The sequence below is a fragment of the Dipodomys spectabilis genome, unplaced genomic scaffold, assembly GCF_019054845.1.
Source record: "Dipodomys spectabilis isolate Male_0828 unplaced genomic scaffold, ASM1905484v1 ptg000054l, whole genome shotgun sequence".
NCBI classification, from domain to species: Eukaryota; Metazoa; Chordata; class Mammalia; order Rodentia; family Heteromyidae; genus Dipodomys; species Dipodomys spectabilis.
Window position 1 is genome coordinate 39366730 of NW_024870731.1, and position 24497 is coordinate 39391226.

At 43.0% G+C, this 24497-nt stretch overlaps 1 protein-coding gene across 1 annotated transcript in view; it reads left to right on the top strand.

Annotated features, from left to right (window-relative positions):
* Grm7 (glutamate metabotropic receptor 7) overlaps positions 1-24497 on the top strand; it is a 567359-nt gene that overhangs the window by 367166 nt on the left and 175696 nt on the right. The window contains exon 5 of the mRNA XM_042680057.1: positions 6159-6299. Within this exon, the coding sequence (XP_042535991.1) occupies positions 6159-6299 (141 nt within the window). The remainder of the gene's footprint in view (positions 1-6158; positions 6300-24497) is intronic.

Genomic DNA, 24497 nt, shown 5'->3' on the forward strand with positions numbered 1-24497 from the left:
CTACAATTCTCAGATCTCAGCCTCCTGAGTAGCTAGCATTATCGACATGTGCTATCGATGCACATCTTAATTTTTTTATCACCCTGGGCTATCCCTAACAATGCATGTAGCTGCACAGAGTAAAGGAAATGATGACAGAATCTCAGGGGCCAAGAGTCTTTGCAGTGTCTGCAAGTAATGGGAAAACTGCTGATGTCAACAAGCTTAAAGTTTTACAAGATATAAAGATGTAACCTTACTATTTAAGGAAGGGAAGAATCACTGTTGTCATTAAATACATGAGGAAACATGAGTTCCCAATTAATCCTTTTCCTGAAATATACACAAGCATAAGAAATGTATAGCTTCACAAAATGATCAGAAAACAGTGATTGGCTTCACATTGGCGTCATTCACATGAATGAAGTTTTTAGAAGCTGTGCTTTGGAAGAGCCAGTGTTCAAACTCTGATCCATCTAACTTCAAAATAAGGGACTTCAAAGACTGAGACCTTTCATGACTATCCTCTAATGTTAAAACTCAAGATTTATTGAATATATATTCATACTCATCCAATCTCTGTCTCTGTCTGTCTCTGTCTCTCTGTCTCTCCCTCTCTCTCCACCTCCCCTTCTCCCTTCTTACTCTCCTCCTACATTTCCATCCCATCCCTTCTCCTGTCTCTTTCTACCCTGGCCCTTGCAGTCACCTAATATTTGTGCCCTTATTTTGCCAGTATTAGTTTAAATTCTGCAGCATATATTAGCTTCACAGAAATGCCGCAGAGAAAATGCTATCATCCCAACTTGGATATGATCTTTCTAAAAAATAATTACATGCAGAATATTTGCTCAAGGTCATCTAACAAGTAACTTAACAGTGCTAGCGATTAGACCTTAGACTTTTAGCATCGGTGTCTGCTTCTAGCCACTAGCTTCAGTTCACTATTTACTGTTTATATCCATATTTATTCCCATATAAGTGTATTCAGTTTACATAAATGCTTTCTTTTTTTTTCCAAAGTAGTTTAAAGGAATAACAAATGGAAGGCATGCTGGCATTATAGAATAGCCAACAGCCCTGTAGAGCCATTTTCTGGAATGATATTGCAGACATTACTCCTTCTACCTCATCTAGAAAAATACTTCCCATGGGATTGTTGGTTCTGTGTGGGATAATTTGTACTGCAATAACTCTTCTTTGTTTTCTCAAAAATCATGGCTGGTTTCCACCATGATCACCAGTAGATAGAGCCAGGAGGATCTGGGAGCGCATGGGAGGGCCTAGATTGGTCCTACTAGATCTGTAACGATTTTGCTATCTTCAACTTCAGTTGATGTTGAACTTCAGAGTTTGCAAGGACTCCACAGAAGAGCACTGGGATGGAACAGGTAGAGCCTGTGGTCTCGAGGTCTCAGAGTCACCAGAGATTGGCACAAAAATAACTGATTGCCTTTAGCCCCATGTGGACACCTGATAATGCTCCAGATAGCAACTCAATGGAGAGTGTGAGGACTGTTTCCTAAATCCCTGTAAAACTCATCTTTTCAAGAGAGGAATCCACAAATTCATCTGTTACAGTTAAATCCATTGGAGCTTCTGAATATTTTTTTTGTAAGACATGATGTTAAAACACGGCACCCACGGCTCATGCCTGTAATTCTAGTTACTCAGGATGCTGAGAGCTGAGGATCACAGTTGGAAGCCAGCCCAGGCAGGAAAATCTCTGAGACACTTACATCTAAATAACTACTAAATACTAAAAAAGCTCTGGAAGTAGAGCTGTGGCTGAAGTGATAGAGTGTAAGCTTTGGCCAAATGAAGGTCAGGGACAGTGCCCTGGCCCTGAGTTCAAGCCCCAGGACTGGTGTACATGCATGCATGTGTGCATGCGCAGGCACACAGACACACAGACACAGACACAGGCACAGACACACAGACACACACACACACACACACACACACACACACACATGTGCACGCACGTGCAAAAATAATGTGAAATCTCTGTGACCTCCTCCCCCCCACTGGATCATTCTCCCAATATAAGTCAGCTACTGGATATAGATGATGATTAAAGAGACCTCTCTCTCCTAGAGATTTAAGTTGCTACCTTTATTCTACCATACATTAAATTCCCATGCCTGTGATTAGAATTGCTTTTATGTTCCACTAGTCTCTTGTCTCATTTTTACCTGTTTCAGGACTATTGTTTTCTAATTGCAGGGAATTTACAATGGCTTCTAATAATAAACTCAGTGTTGTTAACTTCCTCTTCTTTCTTGTGCAGTGTACGCCAACCCTTATGGCTACTCTTTCCCTCTGCAGTTCTCTTGATTAGTGCATATTTCAGGTCATTTATTTATTTGTTTTGCATGTTTTTTGTTGTTGTAAAGGTGTGGGGCAGAGAGATTACACGTATATAAGTCAGTTCGAACGTACATTTCTTTCAGAATGTCACCCTTCCCTTGCTCTCTCCGAGCTTTTCCCTCCTTCCCACCCCCACGTTGTATAGCTCACGTTCAACACGGTGTCTGGTAAGCATCACTGCTGCATTTCTTCACCCTTTGTCCTACCATTTCTGTGCCCCTCCCCTTTATCCCCCCAAAGATAGATAAAGGAACAAAGAAGGCAAAAGGAAAAGAAAGCAAGAACAGCACCAACGCTGTGCCTATGACTCTCCAAGTAAACACACTGGAATGTAAAATAAAATACACTAGGACATGATAAGCGAATGCATGTTGCATTTTCTTATAAACTTTGAAAGCAACGTGTCTGGCTTTAGAGGGACAAAACTTTGTAGTATTGGAGATCAAACCTGGGTCCCTGCCCTAGTATCCCCTCCCCCTTCGACCCTTCTCATGTGTCTGTTCCTTCATTAATTTGCTTCATTCAGCCATTCCACTGGTATTTTTTTATCACCTATGATGAACGTTGTGTTTTCAACCATTGACACATCTTTCCTGAGCTGGAAGCAGAGCAGGGAGAACTAAGAGCTTCCCCTATACAGTGTTCCTCCCTGCTCCTTGGCAAGGTTGACAGATGCTGGCAACGCAGTGACCAAGGCTACTTGGTTGTGTTTGGGCACCATGCGAAGCCCCATTAGTATCTGTCAGCCTCCTCCAGCCCAGGCAGGGCAGGCAGCTGTGTGATCTGACCTCCTCTTGACATTCTGATAGCTTTCCTTTCACATCACAAACTGGTGAGATCTACTGCTTCCCCTCCTGGCTGGAAAGGTTACCTCCCAAGCACACCACCTGGGATGAATTATGTCTCTATTGATTTGAGCTTTGTTGTCTCAACCACAACTTTCAGGGCGGTGTTTGAGGGCTGCACCCTGTTTTGGAGAGAAAAGAATGTGAAAAACGTTATCTGTAATGCTAGCTGAAGCCTTGGTCATTGTCCTGCATTGGTCTTGCTCAGACTTACTTCTGAGATTGTAGCAGTGCTGTTCAACGTGTTCCCGATGGGACATGGCCTTCAGACCAGCCCAGAGATTCATTTCTGCACTGAGACTCATTCTGTCCAAGCAAAGGAATATTTTCTTACCAAAAATTCCATCTGTTCCACAAAAATGAATGATCTTTCTCCTTAAGTACAACTCTTGATTCCATTTCCTTTGAACCAAAATCTTATCTGGGTTCCTTTGGTCCCAAACCCTGATCTTAGTATCTTGGGTTGCATTTTTCAAGCTCTAGAAATCAAATGAATGTTAATAAGATCTGTGTCCAGACCACATGTTCCTCCTCCTCCTCCTCTTCCTCCTCTTCCTCGTCCTCCTCCTCCTCCTCTTCCTCCTCCTCCTCCTCCTCTTCCTCGTCCTCCTCCTCCTCCTCCTCTTCCTCGTCCTCCTCCTCCTCCTCCTCTTCCTCCTCCTCCTCCTTCTCCTCCTCTTCTTCTTCCTCTTCCTTCTCCTCATCTTCTTTTTGAGACAGAGTCTCACTAGGTAGCCCGAGGTGGCCTCAAACTCTTGATCATTCTCCTCAAACTTCCAAGTGCTGATAGGTGTGGGTTACCATTACTTGGACAGATTTGCTTTCCTTCTGATAGCAATTAGGGGAGGAAATATTCTTATTTTACCATCTTACTATGGCATTATGACACATACACACACACACACACACCATTATTAGAGTTACTCAAATCTCTGCTTCCATTCCTGACTCTACTCTAGGTTAGTCACTGACATCGTATGTTGAGTAGCCTATTCCTAAAAGATGGAAGAACTTTCAGGCTACAGAAATTCTAAGGACAGGCTGAGGGCAAGGGTTTACCATCTTTAGGCAGAGGGAAGGATTCTTATCTCTTAGCAAAGGGAGGTGATGGAGTGCTTGACCAGAAGAGCTGCCAAATCCACAGATCACTTTAGAATAAATTATGTGCTAAAATCCTAAAGAATCCAGTGCCCAGTTTCCTTCTTTATGAATGGAAATGAGTGCAGAGAGCCTGCTAGAATCAATGTTATCTTTTACCTGAGCTCTGTTTAAGAGAAATAACCAGCTTTGTATGCATGAACTGCTTTGTTGAATAGTAACTCCTTTCTACAACCACTTGAAGAAAATACAAATTTTTTTTAGAGAGCTAACCAGATCGTTAGATCCCCAAAGACACCTAACTCAGCTAAGCAAAAGCAAGTCAACAAGTGTCAATAAGGAACACTATTGATTTGACCTGTGCATCCACCTCTTTGAATTGTGTGAGAAGAGCTCTATTTCTTGAAACTGTCACCTCTTACAGCACCTGACCACAGCCCTGTTTCCCTTCCATGTTCTTGACCCTCATTGTCTCTTTGTCATGTGATGGGAGGGAAAAAGAGGAAGTGGTTGTTAGGTGGAGCCCATAGCAGTAGTTTGAGCATTCAGTGGCTCTCGAAATCTCCCAGAGATCACAGGGGTCTAATCTGAGCCTCATCTGGACATGAGGCCTCGTCTCCATGTCACTTATCAGCTGCCTAAAATACTGTGATACCCACTAAAATATAAGATTGCTTTATAGCCCGGGTCTATGACAAGGCATAGCTGGTCCGTGTTCTTCTCCAAGTCTTCATTTTCACACTAAAGCATGGATGTGATCAGTGACTGCTTCCTAGGGTTCATGTGGCACCTAAGGAGAAAGGCTGTATGAGAAGTGTTGTTGTTTATCATTCTAGCCAAGGTTGCAGTTTTTTTGGTGAAAAGATTAGGAAAAGTGAATTGCGTGGGTGTACAAAAGTAAGCCCATCTCCTTCTACTGGTTCTTGACTTGTAGAGTCTGCTTGCCTTCACCGATGGCACTGTGGGCAGGGTAGAAGAGGGTACTGTCATCTTCATTTTTACAGAGACACCCAAGGAAGATCAGAAGGGTTAAGTGTGCACTGGCTCATTTTCCTGTGTCCCGCTGAGATCGGCAGAGCTGAGATTCAAACCTGGCTTGTGCGATGCTGAATCTGATCTTGTTTTGTCCCTTGAGTCTCAGAGGACACCCAAGTCCCATCACAGTGTTTCTCCTTGCCTCATTCTGAAGAGGGGACTGGAGAATTCTTTGGGACCTGGCCTCCTGGCTCTCTGCTCATTTGGAAATTCTTTCTAAATAGCATTGAACTTAATGTTGGGCTTATTGTATCCATAGGCTATGAAAAATGTTTTTATTTGCATTTCATCTGAAAAATTCGTGGTTTTAGAGGATGGCATTAAATGAAAAAGATAATCACAGATCAGTAGCTGGAAGAGCCATGAGTGTATATTATGGCCAAATGGTCGATCTTGGACCTGTTATTCTATTTTCCTAAGCTTTTGTTTTCTCATCTGCAAAATGGGGCTAATAGTAGCATCTACTATTGAGTCCATTGTTGAGATGAACAGAAGTGGTCTGCAGTAAGTACTGAAATGGTCTGTTATCTCCATGCTGATACTGACGAGGGTGTTTTTAGCTCACTAGAAATGCAAAGCAACTGAGATCCTTGTGTCTTTCCTAAGACTTCTCATACAGATTCCATTGTGAATGTGTTATCTGAAGGCCACACAACTATTAGATGTGTTGAAGTAAGGATTTATCTATAGGTTAGCCTTACACTAATTTTTTTGTCTTCTTTATTTTCAATCGACACAAAAGAATATCTAGTCTACTAAAACAAGGAAAAGTCATCCCTGTATTTATTTCTGTGCAGGATGTACACTGACCTTGTATTTACCTTTGTTTAGGGTTTGATGCGTACTTTACATCCCGTACCCTGGAGAACAATAGAAGAAACGTGTGGTTTGCAGAATACTGGGAAGAAAACTTCAACTGTAAATTGACGATTAGTGGATCCAAAAAAGAAGACACAGATCGCAAATGCACAGGTAATTTCATTCCTCATGTCCTTCTCTGGTGATGTTACATGGCCAGAATCAAAATGTCTGCATAGCTGACAGAAGGAAGAGTGGTTGGAGACAAATTGAGGAAGTAAATTGAATTTTACTAGATTTTCAGAAAATGGAACATAAGACTTGCAGGGAAGTGCAGACAAGATTGTATTCTGTTCTGCCTGTCCGTCTATCAGTAATTGACGTTTTCTTTGACTCTTTGAATTCGGGAAGGGTCAGGTGCCTTTGAATGGTCTCCTTGATAAATATTAGTTCATGTGATAGTGGGAAGTCATTCTCAGATAGACAAAAGTCTCTGAGAAATTCCATAGCAGGATTAGATGTAGCTGTCTCCACACCAAAGTGCTTGAGTTTATAATGATGAGAATTCCAAATGATTTCCACAGTGCGGAAGTTGACTTACCCGTTATTTAAAAATCAGCCTAGCATCACTTCCTGCTCCTCATGTAAAGTCTCGTATGATTTTTTTTTTCTCCTGAATAAAAAATGTGGGTATACAAGTAGCCAGCAGGAAACATCACACAGAAATTCATTTATTCATTCATAAATATTTATTAAACTGCCTCCTTTCTGCTGAGCACCGCACTAGACTTGGTGGCATCATGGGAAGCAATGCCGGGTAAGGAAGGCTTCCACGTTGAGTCAAGTCTGCGGGGCAGGAGTTTGACATGATTTCAATGATCTCTGAGATAAATGCATAATTATAAACTGAAATGCATGTTCAGAATGTATGAAGTTGTATCACTTAAAAAATCGACTCTTATTGAGGGTATAAACTTCCTCCAGTGATTTACTTGGTACTGGGAAGGAAGTTCAGAGGCCAAGCACTTTCCTAGCATGTGAGGATCAGGCTTTATTTTTTATTTTTTTTAAAGCCGCATTTGATGGAATGACGCTTAGGTTAAAATAGAAAGCTTCTGTGACAAGTAGAAAAGTGAACTTGGAAGTTTTTGTTGTTTCACTTTGTTTTTCGTGCTGGTACTCGGGCCCTGAACCCTAGATCGGCTTCGGTTACTCACAGCTGATGCTCTACTACTTGAATCAGGCTTCTAGACAAGCTTTTTACTAATTAATTGGAGACAGAGGTGTGTGTGTGTGTAAGTGTGTGTGTGTGTGTGTGTGCGTGTGTGTGTGTGTGCCAGGACTGGGGCTTGAACTCAAGGCCTGTGTGCTATCCCTTATCTTTTTCTGCTCAAAGCAAACACTGTACCATTTTGGCTACAGTTCTACTTCTAGCTTGGTGGTGGTGGTTGATTGGACTTTGCTGCCTGGGCTGGCTTCACACTGCAGTACTCAGCCCACTGAGTAGCAAGCATTATAGATGTGAGCCACCAGCCTCCAGCAGAGATGAAGTCTTAAGGACTTTTCTACCCAAGTTGGTTTTGAACTGAGATCCTAGAATTTTAGCTAGGTTCTCAGTGCCCATCTTAGGTTTGGGGAGTTTTCAATACAATCACATAGCCAAGAAAATAGCAAGAATAATTGTCGAGGCTCTGCAGATATGATAAGCAAAAATATGTGGTTGAAGTATACAGAGTAAGGGGAGAATGTGAGCTGAGTCTACCATAGAACAATATACAGAGTCAGATGTGTTGAGATGCACCTGGTGTTTGGCCTTGGTTTTGAGTACTGAATGTCCGTGGAAAAATGATTATAATGATGATATGATATACTGTATCATCTCATTACATCTTAAATAGCATCTTACTCCAGTAATTGTCAACTATTTATACTGGTGACCTTAAGGCATAAAACTTTTTAAGGTATAAAATCTTTATAAAATCTGCAATATTATGAAAGGAACACTTGTTGCTGGGTGCTAGCAGATCATACCTATTATAATCCTACTAGAGGAGGCTGAAGTCTAGAGGATTGTGGCTTAAGGCCAGCCTGAGCAGTAAAGTCTTTGAGACTTCATTTCCACAAGAACCAGCAAAAAGCTGGGCTGGTGGCATGGCACAAGTGGTAGAGCACAAGCCATGCAAGCTTGATACCTTGAGTTCAAAAAGCAATGGAAATGGACACGTGTTGGACAGAGTTCCAGAGTTGGTTTATGCTGGCAATCAGTCAGGTGGGATGTGTACAATGTGTGCCACTTTGTGCTGCAAAGAAGACAAGTCTGCTTCAGTGGGGTCTTCTTTTCTTTTTCTGTTAAGTAGCAGAGTAAAGAACAGATTCGTGACTGCCACCAGTAATGCAGAATCAATAGGAGATGTATGCAGCTGGCCTAAGAGCTAACCAGAAAACCACATTCTCAAAACCATGTCCGAGAACAGAGAGGTCTTTTCAGAAATACATTTCTTCCCACGATCGTGAGAAAAGGAATAAAACTAATTCAGTATTGACGAGACCTAGGTGACACCAAGCTCTCGAGTGGAAACTTGAAAAATTAGTTTGACATGTAGCTAATTTGTCTGTGAGACAGGGGACACTCAAGTGTAGAGAAGATTCCTGCTGAGTTATGACAGTTCTCAGATTCTCTTGGACACGGATGGGGTCTGCAGAGTCCGGATGTGGGTGGAGCGGATTTCCTGCTGGGCACTCAGGGTACTTCTGCCTAGGGCTAAGGCTATGTTGTGTGCATAGTATTCCATCTACAGCCATATTCCAGTGCTATGATCATGGAGAATCTGAGTTTATGAAGACCGGTCTGATCATCCTCCTCACCACCCATCTACAGAAATGGAGGTGGACGTATTTCTTCTCCTTCCTTTGATCTCTGATGACATTTGCTACATCACCCGTAACCCTCGATAATCTAGCTTCCCTCTTGTCCTCCCGTCTGTCCTCCCCTTCCCACTCCACTAGGGTAAGACAGGAGACACACTCCACTGCGTGGCTCCACCGGTGAGAGAGAACAGGCTGGCCAGGTGTTTGTCTGTCTTCCTTTTCCTTTTCTCTCTTCCACATCCAACTCAACGACCAAACGATTGCACGGAAAGATCTTGTTCTTGGCATCTCTGTCTGCAAGTGAAACATTGGGAGGGAGAACTCACGCTGAGAGGGGTAAGGTGGGAAAGAGAAATGATGGACGGAAGTGACCTCCCATTGTGGAGATGAGTCCCTACAAGGAGAGCGAGGAAGCACATCTTCGTCTGGGAGATGAATGGACGGGGCAAAGGAGCACTGATGGATTTGGGGGGTATGGGAGGAAGGCAAAGCTGCTGTGGTGACCTTATTTTTTAAACATTAACTGAATGGGTACAGGAGGAAAAAAGCAACCAGCTGGAGGGGCTGGATGACTAGTTTAGCACTGTGGATTGATTTTAGAGACCCTGGACATTTGGAGCTGAGAGCTACAGAAAATAATCTTCCTATATATCTGTATCTGGGTTTCACTGCTCAAGAATAAGCGGATCTTGGGATAATTCACTCCTGGGATATAAACATAAATTATAATGCAAAATCGCATTGATTTTTTTTTAATTCTAGAATTTCTTTAGCCAAAGGAACTAGTTGCTGTTATGCGCTAGCTCCAAGAAGGCCAACAGAAAAGTAATCATTTGACACATTTTGAATGCAAGGGATGAGCTTCATACCATGGGGAAGAGCAAGGTCCTGGGGTCACGGTGAAATGGGAAGTTCTATATTCTCATGAAAGGAAAAGGTCATGAGAAGAATCACTGTTGGAAAACCCCAAAGATGGATCAAACCAGCTCTACATGCTTTATCATCTTGCTTGGGGCCAGAGGGGCAGGCATTCTTATATAAAAAATCACCTGAGCTGTCATGTCATCTTCATTCTTATGAGTGATCTATGCTCACAAAACCTATGCTTGAAGCAAGTGATGTGACCACCTTATTTAATATTAAAGGATATTCCCTGATAGCCCAGTCTGAGTTTCTCAACCTGGAGCCTTAGATCCCTTTCTCCCAAGTTCGCTAGCAGTGATCGTATTTCCTCTAATGGAGACAGAGCTTGGATGTAGGCTGCCACCTTGCAAGTAGATGTCCAGTAGAGCAAGCTTATTAGTCTAAGCTTAGCACAAAATACAAACTCCACCTGACAAAATACTAGTGGCATTCGGCTCCTTCACAGTAGGACAAGATTCTCTTATAGATAGTACCTACTGTGCGTCCGATGAGGTGAACTCTAGGCCTTTCACCATACAGTGTCTCCCTGAGGTAGGAATATTAGATGTAATTGGGGTTCAAGTTATACTTATATCCCAGCCCCTACTCATAGGCTACCTGTGGACCAGAAAACAGCTGTCACCAGAGGTCAGTTCTGAGTCTGATCTCACTGAGAATGAAAGCTATCGTGATACTAAGGTGACAGAAAATGAGGAGAAATTGAGGCTATCTTTGGTCAGGAAAATCACTGTGGTGATGTAGTTGAGAACCTGCAGGTCTGGGAAAGAGGGAAGCCAGGGTTTCCCACGAAGACATTCATGGCCATATCTATGAAAGGTTGGAAACCACCATCACCCCTCCCCAAAGCCATTCCTTCCTTCCGAGATGAGGAAATCCCACGCCCAGGGCTGTGATGGGTGTTAGATCAGATACCTCAGAGGACAAATCCGAGAGGACAGCACCCAGCCATGGCTCAGCGGGGGGCCACACTGGGCAGCCATTCTGTAGCCAGTGTCACCGTGGGAGGAATTCCTGAGACTCCTGCACGGTGGGCTGGCGAGAGGATCAGGTAGACATGAAACTTCAATGGGAAAACAAAGCACAGCACACGGACAAGAGATCTTCATTGGTGCACACCTTATTCCTTGATACATCGAGGTTCCAGAAAGGGGGCAGCGGGGCATCCTGTGGTCTGATGCCCTGCATGGGAATTCAAGGCCCAGGGGGCTAGGGCCCTAGGATACACGGTGTGTCCTAGCAGGGTGGGGCCCTGGGCTTGCTTGACTCCTCACACCCCACCTGCTGTCCGTTTCCCCCAGTGAGCTGTCTCCTGGTCAGTCTCAGCAGCAGGCCCCTGGTCTCCGCTCCCAAGTGCGACCTCTGCACTCAGAGGGAAGTTCTGGGAATCTGCCTGTGTTTGCCTGTGGCAGCCACACAAATGATCGCACTGTGTCTGGTGGTTTTCACAGAATGTCTGTCTAATGAACTTTACATCACTGTCTGTGAGCACCGACCCGCCAGTTACTTCCTCTTCAGGAAGAAGGGATTCGGGACTTGCAAATCTATTATCTATTATCCTATAAGGAACAATTGGGATTTGTTTCCCTCTTATGGTGACGGTGGATAAATAAACTGGTGACACCGGTCTACCCGTTGTATTTCATTGCATCTGTTTTTGAGTCACACTAGAAGCAAATTCACTGGTGAACCAGTGTTCGTTTGGGAAAGAGATAAGGTAGAACATATTGTGTGTGTGTGTGTGTGTGTGTGTGTGTGTGTGTGTGTGTGTACTTGGGATTGGCTTCAGGTAAAGTACTGTACTTATTTCTCAGGTAGATCCTGTGCTCTTCCTGTGTGTGTGTGTGTGTTACTTGGGATTGGCTTCAGGTAAGTACTGTAGTCATTTCTCAGGTAGATCCTGTGCTCTTCCTGTGTGCGTGTGTTACTTGGGATTGGCTTCAGGTAAGTCCTGTAGTCATTTCTCAGGTAGATCCTGTGCTCTTCCTGTGTGCGTGTGTTACTTGGGATTGGCTTCAGGTAAGTCCTGTAGTCATTTCTCAGGTAGATCCTGTGCTCTTCCTGTGTGCGTGTGTTACTTGGGATTGGCTTCAGGTAAGTACTGTAGTCATTTCTCAGGTAGATCCTGTGCTCTTCCTGCGTGCGTGTGTTGCTTGGGATTGGCTTCAGGTAAGTACTGTAGTCATTTCTCAGGTAGATCCTGTGCTCTTCCTGTGTGCGTGTGTTACTTGGGATTGGCTTCAGGTAAGTACTGTAGTTATTTCTCAGGTAGATCCTGTGCTCTTCCTCACCCTTGCTATTCAGTCCTCTCACTTCTGCGACCTGGATAGCTGAGATTATGGGATGCATTACTATGCCTGGCCTAATAGCACACATTTGAATGTCTACTTTGTCAAAGGTCAGAATCCTTAAGCTGGGTTATTCTTTGTACCTCACTTCTCAAAACTACCAGTTTAACTGGTTTAGAAAGCCAGTTATTAAGTGTTATTGGTACATAGCCTCAACTCTTAATTCTTGGGTTAGAAAACTGAAATGCTACCTTTCTATATAATCTGTTAAACAGAATTTTAAGACAAAAAAGTTAGACTCAAGAAAGGCAAGTGTTTTAAGACTATATATGTGTGTCTGTGTATGTACAAAAGATTCATGATGATACTAATTCCCTTTCTCTGTTATTTTATCATTTTGTTGTGAATTGATCTTTAATTGGCATATAGATATTGTATTGTGCCATGTAATTTATATCACATGATTACTGAATCTGTTTCAGAAGGTTGTAGATAAATAGCATCTGATTTTTTAGTGCTGCAAAACTCCTTCAAGCCATTTCAATGTGAACTGATGTAAAATGTACTTTTACACATCTGTTCATTCTTAGAGAAATATCATGCAGATTGGTTACAATTTAATCTCTCTTAAGTATGTATTACAAGATTGTGTTTTAAGAGGGTTCTTTGTTAAATTTTTGATTCTCTGACTCATCTCCCAGTACCAGAATCCTGACTGACATTTCTCTCCTGTCATCAGTCTTCAGTGATCTCTTATCTACTTCTAAATGGCTAGTTTCTATTTTTGTGGGACATGGAAACATGTCAAATTATCAAGAATTTGTGTTAATGACTCCTTGATTAGAATATAAACATTAAAGAGAATTGAATGTCTCTGAGTCATCACAGAAATGCCAAGGTCTATAACCTTGTGAATTTGGTGAAGGATTTTCACAGGAGCTAGTTAGATGAATTTGCTAATATGATTTTAGTAGATGAGGTAGCAATTAACATAAGATTCTCAACATTAAAATGATCTGAATGTCACATCAGAGATCCTCATTGATCTTGGAAAGCCTCTTTAAATCCCACCGAAACATGTGGAATTGAGTAATAATCTATGTCTCCAGAAGGTGATTGATTGTGTTTCTCAACTATAGGTTCCTATAGGTGCTAAGCAGTCAAAAATAAGCTTTCATGAACAACATTAAATATCATACCGGAACTATGATTTTGTGTATTCATTCACTTAATCTGAAAAGTTGATTTTCTTGTATTAATATCAGTCATGACATGTAGGAATTTCAGAACAAAAGATAACTAACCTCATTTTGAGGAGGTCATATTACCTCCCCCATGTCAATTATTCCACTGGACGGGTCTGGGAGAAGATGGCACAGATGATTGGACAAACGCCTGATCCCCAGGCAATGATTTGCGCGGCCTCTCCTCCCACTACGTATAGTTGCAGTTAAAAATTTCAGTCACCCAAATCACCAGTGTAAAAAGCACTGAACTTGCATCCTGTTCTATAATCTCCTTTTGTTTTTCTAATCTCTGGTCCAGTGTTTCACAGGAAGTGCACTGTCTTCTCTACAGCCCCTGGTCTTCAAGAGCCACCTGGTTCCCAAGACCTTTTGAAAGTTCAGGTCCTTTCTTCTGATCACTAGAATCTGTTCGTGGTCTCAAACTGCCCACACATCCAGCTCCAGGAACGTGTTGTCTATTCTTGCCATTGCTAGTGGAGACAGGATTGCTCCTACAGCGTGGATTCTTGGCCCCAGCTTTAGTGGTTCTTCAAGTTGCATTTTGGTTGTTCTGACTTGTAGGACCCTCCTGTGGCTATATTAGGGGAGGATCTTTCCAGAAGCTTGCATTTATCTTACATACATTCTCCTTGCCATTCCTTGCTCATCTTCCACTGCAGACTGTCTTTATAGAGACTGGGGAAATGGACAAACCTAGATATATTCATATCTTTCTGAGTCTTTTGTATAAGATGTGCACACACATCCTGATTCTTTTATTCTGTGTGTGTGTGTGTGTGTGTGTGTGTGTGTGTATGAAAACCCTACAGCTTGAACTCAGAATCTTTCATTTTTGCTCAGATCGTTTTTCTTCAAGATTAGCACTCTACAACTTGAGCCACACCATTACTTCTAACCTTTTAAATTAGAAATAAGGTTGACTCTGATTTGTCTGCTCAGGCTGGCTTTGAACATCCATCCTCAGATCTCAGCCTCCTAAGTAGCTAGAATTACTGGCATGAGCTATCAGCACCCGGCTCACCCAGCAACTTTTGAAGCGCAGAGCCTAGTACTGACCATAGAGCACTGACTATTAAAATTAAAAATGCCTTCTTTTTTTGAAAGCAGGATAGAATTTACTTATCTCTTTAATTATCATTTATTATTATAAAGGTGATGTACCTAGGAGTTGCAGCTACATAAGTCAGTTAATGAGTACATTTCTTTCTGACCAGAGCGACTTCTTCCCTTATTTTCTCCCAATTTTCTCCCTCCCAACCTCCCTCCCCGACAAGTTGTATAGTTCATTTTCTTTTTTTAAATTTAATTTAATTTTATTTGTGAACATACTGTACAGAGGGGTTACAATTACATGGGCAGGATAATGCGTACGTTTCTTACCAAGCATTGAAGCCTCCTCCTTTGTTTACCCTTCACATCCCTTCCCAGCCTCCCCCCCCGAAATCCCAATCCTTCTCCTTCCCCCCCTTTCCCCCTCCCCCCCCCCAAGCACCGACTTTGTAAAGCTCGTTTTGGACATGACAACTTTGTATAGTTCATTTTCAACCTTGTCTCTAGTGAGTATCGCCGCGGCATGTGTCCACCCTTTGTCCCACCATTTCTGTGTTCCCCTTTGCCCTCCCCAAAACAGATACGCCTTCTTTTTATTATTATTCATTTACTTTATCGTTATTATAGAGGTGATGTACAGGAGGATCACAACGAATGAGTCAGGCGATGAGCACATTTCCTTTCGTACAGTGTCCTCTGGCCCCTCTTTCTCTTCCAGCCCTCTGTCCTGTCTCAGCCATGCATTGTGTAGTTCATGTTCATCAAAGTCCAGTGAACTCCGCTGCTGCACTTCTTCATCCTTTTGCCCCTCGAGTTCTGTACCCTAGCCCCCCTTTCCAAAGGTGTGCTCTTGAATACATCGGAATCATCAATAGGTATATGATTTTATACACACATGAAGAGGTGCTTAGGCATTGTGTCTTTGTGTTTCTCTCCTAAGAGTATCCTCTTTTGGTCTCCCTGTGTGAGTATCTCCATCTTGTATAATTTATCTTATCCCAGTTATTGTAGGCCTAATTTCTGCATATCAGAGAGAACATGGGTCGCTTGTCTCTCTGAGCATGGATTACCTCACCAAGATATGGGCACAGCCAAGATGCCCCTCAACAGCTGAGTGGCGACAAAAAAAATGTGGTACCTATATACAAAGGAATTTTCCCAGTCGGGGGACTGGATCTCTGCTGCCTTACTCAGCCTAACATTTAGAGATGGAGCCTGCTGTGAATGAATCCTCTTTCCACCACTAACCCTGCAAATAATGAGAGGGCTCCCTCACACACCTCATTTTCATTCAGCTCACATTTCTTCACATTTCTTCTTGCTGTATGGTACATGAGGGTATCAAGAGGAAATGTGTTTAATTCTGGGTAGAATGGAGCCAGGCAGAGGACTAGCAAGTGGAGAATGCAGAAGTATCTGAGCAAAACTGTTTTTATAATGGCTGTGAGCCATAATTATTTGAGCTGTGTGTCATTTCTTTCTCATTAACTCCAGCATGCAATGGCCTCAAAAATAGGAGTTACAGCCTTTCGGTATTGAGAAAGTCTGTTGGGTTAGGCAGTTAATGAAAAGGAATTCCTGAGCTAGTGGAGTTAGTACATATCCATCTTCTTCACAACCATCCTGGTAAACAAAGTGCTCTGCTAAGCAATGTGAGTGTTATAAATGGGATGTTCACAGCCATTTTAATAGTCATAAGAAAGGGCTGTTGAATGACTTACCAAGTGTCATCCGACAAGTTAAAATGGAATATTGCCTTCCTTACAATGAGCTAATTCTACTGGAGCTTCTCAACCCCCCCCCCCCACCCTCAAGGAGAAATATGGGCACTGAAAACACTTTTATGGTCTTACAACATGCACAATGCCATCATCATTTTTCTACAAGATGTGCTTACAAGATAAATATAAACACCACATAAAAACTAGATAAAAACTTTCTGGAGAGACTTCTACCCTTGCCTTCCTGTTTGCAGTGATGGGAGATCCAGGGTTGTACACCCACAGGGGAGCTACACGCATCCTCACCTTCACCATGTGTTCTATCGCTTGCTTCCTGTAACACAGCCATGGATGTGCCGCAGACGGAGCCCAGGTCTACCTGTGGGAAGTTTACCCATGGAAGAAGCAAAGACTTCACAAGCATGAAGTAGAACTAGGCTGGTGGATGTTTTTGCTTGTGGGTTAGTTTTTCTTTTGTCCTTCCTTCCTTCCTTCCTTCCTTCCTTCCTTCCTTCCTTCCTTCCTTCCTTCCTTCCTTCCTTCCTTCTTTCCTTCCTCCCTCCCTCCCTTCCTTCCTTCTTTCCTTTCCTCCCTCTCTCTCTCTCTCTCTCTCTCTCTCTCTCCTTTCTTTGTGCCAGTACTGGACTTGAACTCAGGGCCCAGGAACTTACCCTTTAGCTATTCCACTGAAGGCTAGCACTTTACTACTAGAGCCACACCTCTACTTCCAGCTTCTTTTTGGTGGTTCATTGGAGAGAAGAGTCTCACAGAGTCTCCTGCTTGGGTTGGTTGGCTTCAAACTATGATCCTCAGACCTCAGCCTTCTGAGTAGCTCAGATTACAGGCAGAAACTACCAGTGCCCAGCTTGGTGGAGGTATTAGTACTCCGTGGCTCTATGTGCCAACTCCTGGTTGATTTTTGCAGTACTGAGTCTTGAACCCAGGGCATTGTGCATTCCAGGCAAATGGTCCACCCCTTAAGTCACACCTTAGGTTCTTTCATTTTTGAGATATAATCTCTCTAAATTTGCCCAGGCTGGCCTGGAACTCTGGGTCCTCCTGCCTCCAACTCCCACAGAGCTGGTATGGTGGGCATGCAGCACCATTCCCGGCCCTTAAGGGCACCTGGGTAAGCATGCTTGATGGCGGTGCCTGTGATAAAACTAAAAAAGGCATGCCTCTCCCAAGTCCCTTCTGGAACTCCCCGTCATGCTCGCCTCCAGCATTATTCTTTCTTTACCTTGGACATTTTTTGCCTGGTGAATCTTCTATTGCCCTATCATCACCTGGACCCCATATCAACCTTTGTGAGCCAGAGAAGGCGGGCATTCTCCACAGACAAAACCACAGAAAGGCACGTTGGGACTTACCCAACAGCATGGCCACCAATGAGAGAAGAAAAGCATCAGAATTAAATCATAGCACACTTTCATTTCCCAGGCATCCTGTCACACATTTCGCTCTCAGCAAACGGGTATTTGGAGCAAGGGAACTGGGCGAGTAAACTTAGTTGGCTAGAGACCGCAGGAGAAATCTTCCTAGCGTTCAAGGGAGCTCCAATCCCCACGCTGGCAGCACAGGATACACCCTAAAGCAGCTCTATTAAATAAACACAAGTGGTCATTAGTGCCACGAACGAGACCAACAAAAGCCCGCAGCAGAAAAATAGCAGTCAACCATTTTGTTTTCTGGCAGGCAGAGTCAGCGGACATCACCACAAAAGCCCGGTGTGTCTGGGAGAGGTCGTTCCTGACATCAGGATGCCTGTGGAATGGCCTTAGCTTACACGGTTATTTCTCCAAGTGCTCTGGCTCCTCCGCTCTGTTCTAAGACTCAGAGGAGCTGAACATTGAGTCAGTATTTCTCTTGTGGAGCTAACTTTCTTCTTCTGTTCTTTATCTTTTTTTAAAAAAGAAGAACATGATTATCTTTAAGTCATGGTACACACGAGTTGAAATATCACGAAGTAGTTTATGCACACAGTCTGTGATGTTCAGTGCCATCCTTCTCACGTTCTCACCCCTCCCCTCTCTTCCCTCTCCATCTCTCCCCTCACTCTTTCTAGTTTTGTAGGATATACATTGGATTCCTGTCTGCATCCTCTCTCCCTACTCTTGTTCACTCATCCACATGTTCCCCCTAGACCCCACCCCTTTAGAATATCTGCTTCATGGTGTTTATTTTGCTGAACCTTTTTAAGGAATGATGCTTTCTGAGTTCTCCCTTGAATCTGCTGCATTTCAGTTAATACGTTTGTGTGCACTTATATACCACCTGATGTGTTTACTTATAAGTTTATAAACTGAATCTATCTTCCACATAAAGGGAAAACATGCATGCTTTGTCTTGCTGGTCCTGACTCACCTCATGTAATATAATTTTGGGGGGGAGTCTGGTCATGAGGTCTGAACTCGGCCTGGGCGCTGTCCCTCAGCTCTTCAGCACAAGGCTAGTGCTCTACCACTTGAGCCACCTTCCCAGACCCTATAATTTTTTTTTCTAACCATCCCTTTGCTTCTGGGCACTTAGGCTCATAAGTACCTTTAGTAAAATACATTTGATGATGACCCTTTTTAGTTCCCTGACTACAAACAGCTCAGTAGAGAAGCTAGCAACAAGACCCTATTTTCTCCTTCCTGAACTCAAAAGAGGGTATTGTTTCTCCAGGTTGCTCTTCCAGCCTTAGTTGTATATCAACAAAATACCATTAAGAACTTTTTCATAGGAACAATATGAGACACAAACTCCATGTCTCATAGGTAATACGATCACAGGACAAGGAAACAGCTTCCTGAGTGTAAAATTCTCTGAGTCTTTCTCCTTCTCTCAGCTGCCACCACCCTGGACATGAACAGAGGCCCTAACCCTTGTGGAGACAGAAAGAATGAAAAAGCAGAGTACTGCAAAAGAATACATTGAGGAGAACACATACAAGGCCCGGTAGTGGCAGTTATAAACTGAGATTCCAAAGCAGGAAGTGGCTGAAGCCAAAGTGGGCAGTTCACCCGGAAGGAAAAGATTGAATTGCATTGTAAGAATCGAGTGCTTTTCCCCTTGAGAAAATACTACGTACGGCACTCCTGCCCAAGTGTCAGACAACTTTGTGACTAATGGCCACATGTTGGAATTAAGTTTTTAAGGCACAACAAAAACAAAGAAAAAGAAAACAAAGTTAATAGGTGAAGTGGAAAAAAAATCCCTCTGCAGCTAGAAGTGTACCAAAAAAACAATCACTAGAACGAGTAGTGGCTGGACTTCTGATGTCTGCCAGCCTGACTATTCATGCGACTGGATAACTCCAGATCAGACTGTATATCCATTCCTTCTTACCTTTCTTAGACAAGTTTACAACTGAAGATGTGTTACAGAATTTTAAACACTCGAAATTGATGGCATTTTTAGGTACACAATGAAACTTCTGTTCTCGATATTCCAGGCATTTCAGTGGCCACACGTTCATAAAGACTGGTAAAATCCTCAGTGGACCTCAGGCCTTTAAGGGGTAGAGCTCTGTGACTCTCATCTTTCATTTCTTTAAGGGAATTCTTCCTACCACAGGGCCTTTGTTTGTACCATTTGTCCTACTTGTAATTCTTCTTCCTCTCCGCAACTCAACCGCTGGCTAGTTAATGAGTTAACTCATTCTTGGTATCTTGGGGCGCATCTCTCTGGGAAGACCTCTACCAAGGAGAGATGACTGTTCTTGAAAGCCAGATCTCACTCCTCTGACAAGGGAAATACCACGTGTGTCTGAAACTCTAGGAATGTGCCCCACGCCTTCCCTTCCCCAAGAACAGCCTTGTGGATGGTTTTCCTTTGTCACTTATTCCTCCTTTGATGGCCACAGTGTCTGTGTTCTTCTTTTAAAACATAGACTACAAGGAATTAGCTTCTTCCTGTCTTACGTTAACAACTCACAAATTAAGGCCTTTTTATGATACCACCCAGTTTGTGATATGCCTTTCTCCACCCCAGCCTGGGACACTGATGGCTGACATTGGTAAGCCTAGCTACTCAGTGTTCTGAGACCTGGAAGATCATGGTACAAAGCACAAGTTCATGAGATACCAGCTCCAAGGCAGATAGCAAAAAGCCAGGCTGGAGGTGTGGCCCAGCCAGTAAGAGCAACACCAACTTGGCAAGTAAGCTGAATAAGCATGAGGCTGTGAGGTAAAACGCTCGTAGGGTCCCACACGGGCAAAAAGTAATCTAGATTTAAAAGAAATAAACTCTCTTCCTTGGATTTTTAGAAATCACAAGCTGTCTATTATTAAGTGTAGTGGAATATTTGCTTTGGTTTTGTTGTATAGTGGTACCAGAGCTTGAAATAAGGACTTGAATACTGTCCCTGAGCTTTTTCCCTTAAGACTAACACTCTACCATTTCTGCTATAGCTCCACTTCTGGCTATTTGGTGATTAATTGGCCAATAGAGTCTTCAGAACTTCCCTGCCTGGGCTGGTTTCAAACTATGATCTTTAAATCTCAGCCTCCTGAATGGCTAGGATTATAGGCATGAGCCACTGGCACCAGGGTTACTTGATTATTTACATTGATTTTCCGTCGTTGCATTGGCTAAGTATTTACTTTTATACCTTCCAAACTTTGTCGATTTATATAAATCACATTAGGAAAAATCCGAGGACCTGTTAGCCTCTCTGGTTTTTGTCTTACTTGTTGTTTTGATTACTTCCTTGGGACAAATTTCTAGACATTGTGAAATTGAGTCGCAGTGAAAGCTAAGGATGTTGAAGTCCATTTGTCTTAAATGAATTTCAGTTCCTACCTCAAACTAGCTGTGAAGTCTAAGCTCAGGACTTTGTCCTCTGTGTTTGTTTTCTAGTTGATAAAAACCCTGGGATGATTATGCTGTTTATCTAATGAGGTTACATTCTGATGGGTGTTTTAAGAAAAGGCGATAAATGAATTGGTACATGTCACACCTGTTCAGTAGAATGCCAAGGCCGCGGGAAGCCTCTGAGAAGTGATCGTAGCATGTACATTATCTACTTTGGTCATTACCCATTCAAATGGGATCAATAATATTTTTAGACGATGGAAAATATATCTCCAAGTTAGCTTCTGAAAGCAGAAAACTAATTTATTCCGCCTCTGGCACCACTGCTAAAATGTTACCTCTGTTTTGATTTGTATTTCTTGGAAAACATGCGAGATTGAATATTTTTTCCATATGTTTAGGTACTGATTTATCCGTGTTATGAGACGTGCTTCAGAGCCTCTAAATTGTTTTCCCATCCCTCGTGCCATGTGGCCGCCCCTCCAGCTCAGCCGCACTGGCGGCGCTGCTGGTATTTACAGCCTGCCGAAGAGAACGGAAAAGCAAAGTTCTTAGTTTTGTTAAGTGGCTGGTCCAAGCAAGTAACATCTGACAGAGCCAAGTAGCACGTTCCTGGCCTGAACAGGTCAATGCCATATTTAAAAAATAATAATAAGCTCGATGACGCCTAATTTTCTTTGTAAACATTTACACCCTTAGAAGAATACAATTGAAAGATCCGTAAAACTCCGTTCTTTAGCCTGTTAGGGAAACAAGAAAGAAACTTTCACTATGGGCTATGGGCGGCACTAGTGGCTCACAAGTGTAATCCCAGCTAATCAGCTAGGAGGCTGAGATCTAAGGATCAAGTTTCAGGAGGACAAATCTGAGAGATTCTTATCTCCAATTAAGCAGCAGAAAAACAAAAACAAAGTTCTAGAAGTACAAGTATGGCTGGAGTGTTAAGAGGGTCAGCCTGGAGGGGGAAAAGCCAAGCAAGCCAGCCCTTGAAGCCTTGAGTTCAAGTCCCAGCACCTGAACAAAAATAAACAAAGAAATGGAAAAGGAACCTTTACTCTACCTCCTCCAGCCATGTATTCAATCGCCAAAGAAACAGAGGCAGCTGTGGACATGGAGGAAGCTGTGGCTTTGGAAAGGGTAGTTTAGTGATGGTAGCCGGTATAATACTTTAAAGTAGGAAACAGCCTTGGCCCTCACGCAGGCAGGAAGATGTCATCCAGTGTGTGGGTGGAGGTGTTTCACCTACCCGAAAATCTGCCTGAGCGGAACGCTTCCCTTGTGAGATCCTGGACAGGTGCCCAAGCTCCCTTGTCCGTCAGGCTCATGAAAGAATGCCCACCGCCGACATTCTGCAAAGAGTACAGACCAAGCTAAGTGAGGTTCTGTTACACAGAGGGGAAAGAGAGCACACAGGCTGGTGATAGCAAGTGTGGGCGTAGCCCTCATCCACGGCTGTGGGAGCAGGAAAATGGGGGGCGCTGCTGGCAACTCTCAGTAAAGTGAGCCATGATGGAGGCGGCCATGCACAACTACTCCTAAGCGTCTATCCGGCATTATAACAATGTGTCCTATGGGACTAGAGTTCACGACAGCTTCATTTGTCACAGCCTTCCTGCAGACAGTCCTCTGTGGGTCTGCCTTGTTTTGTGCTTATCTCACAAGCAGAGGTGCAAGCACCAGTACTGATTATCTTTCCAAGATGTTTGTGTAGCAAATAGCCTTGAAGATGTAGATAGCAAAACCCTGTGGGATAGGGGGCAAGATTTATTCACTGACTGTCCTGTGACAAAGATAGGATTTCCTGTGGAGCTAAGGCCCCGTAGCTTTTTACCTGAAGTCCAGCATACAAGATTCAGTTTCCTGAAGCTCAGATGCTGATGGTTGTAACAGGAGCCCATCATGTCTACACCACTGGACCATTGTTCATCAGCGCATGGCTGGGCCAGGCTCCCAGTGCAGACATGATGGTTCTTCTTACTCTGCCTGGCTCCCCAAGAGTGCTACATACTCAAAACATTCACAGAACTGGAATGCTAACGTCATATTCCTCTCCATTCAGGACAACCCTCCTCCCAAACTAGAAATAGCCAAGCTATTCCTCAGAAGGAAAATGAATAATCGAATTCTAATGCATCCATTTATTAGAATACTGCCTATCAACAAAAATGAATTCGTGGTGCACGCAAGATGACCTATAAATCTCAACAATGCTTTTTGGAGTGGGAGAAGGTAGACCCAGGATATGTATAACCTCATTATTTGATTTTTTTAAAAAAATTGTGCGAACTGTTCCTGAGTTTTTATAATAAAGGCTAGGGCTCGATCACTTGAGCCACAGTGCCACTTCTGGCATTTTGCTGGTTAATTCAAGATAAGAGCCTCAAGAACTTTCCTTCCTAGGCTAACTTTGAGCCATGATTCTCAGAGCTCAGCCTCCTGAATAGCTAAGATTACAGGTATAAGCCATTGGGGCCTGGCTTATTGAAAATTTTAAAATAAAAATTAGAGGTTGCTTGCTAATGAGAAGCACATGAAAAAAAATGAGGGTGACAAAAATATTAGGTCTGATATATATTTGAAAAACTACCGTTCAGAAGTGACCTTCTGGCTATTTCAGATATTCACATCTCAGATTGGGAGTCCAACAGCTGGAATCCAATTCCCCAGCTAGCCCTGGCTCTCTGTGTCACTTAGGGTTAGTTATTTAAGCCAAACCTCAGTTTCTTCTCTTGTAAAATGTCAGCAATGGCAATAGCAGCTAGGGATGAAGATGATCACGAAGATCAGATAAGAAAATGTGTGTGATGTGGGCTAGAGTAGCTTTTGGAGTGTAGAGAGGATTGTACAAATGTTGGTTCTTGCTGCAATTCTTTCTAATCCTGTCTTTGTGTACTAGACAACCCAAAGTTGTTAGTTACATGAGAAAGGGTAGATACATTTAGACCAAGGTAGAAACAACACCCCCCCCCCATATCAACAGAGAGAGCAATTAACATTCAAGAGTAAACTATGAAGAAAACCATATCTTTGTTTAGAAACAAGATACAGGAGACTCTGTTGAACTGTGTAGCGTTCACCCTGCTTTTGACCATGGAGAAAGTCCTTCACTGCGTCTCCTTTGACTTATGTGAACAGGAGAGAGGGGGTACAACATCTCTCTATTCCATTTCTTGCCCTGTGTGCATTGTACCTGGACGATGCCTGCTACCCCCTGTATACACTTGATTATTCACTGCAGGTGTCTTTATCTGCACTTACCTGGAAATTGAAAATGGAATTGCAGACTAGAACAGCTGGAAGTGAAAATTACATAGCCCTCCAGGAAACATCCCGGTTACAAAATGGGCAGAAATAAGGTATTTTGGCTATACAAATGTTCCCCCTTGATGGAATTCTTTTCTTTTTTTTTAATTTGCAAATGAAATTGTGACTCTTTTTAAGCCCATAACAGACTGACTACTCATTGTTTCCCATGAAGAA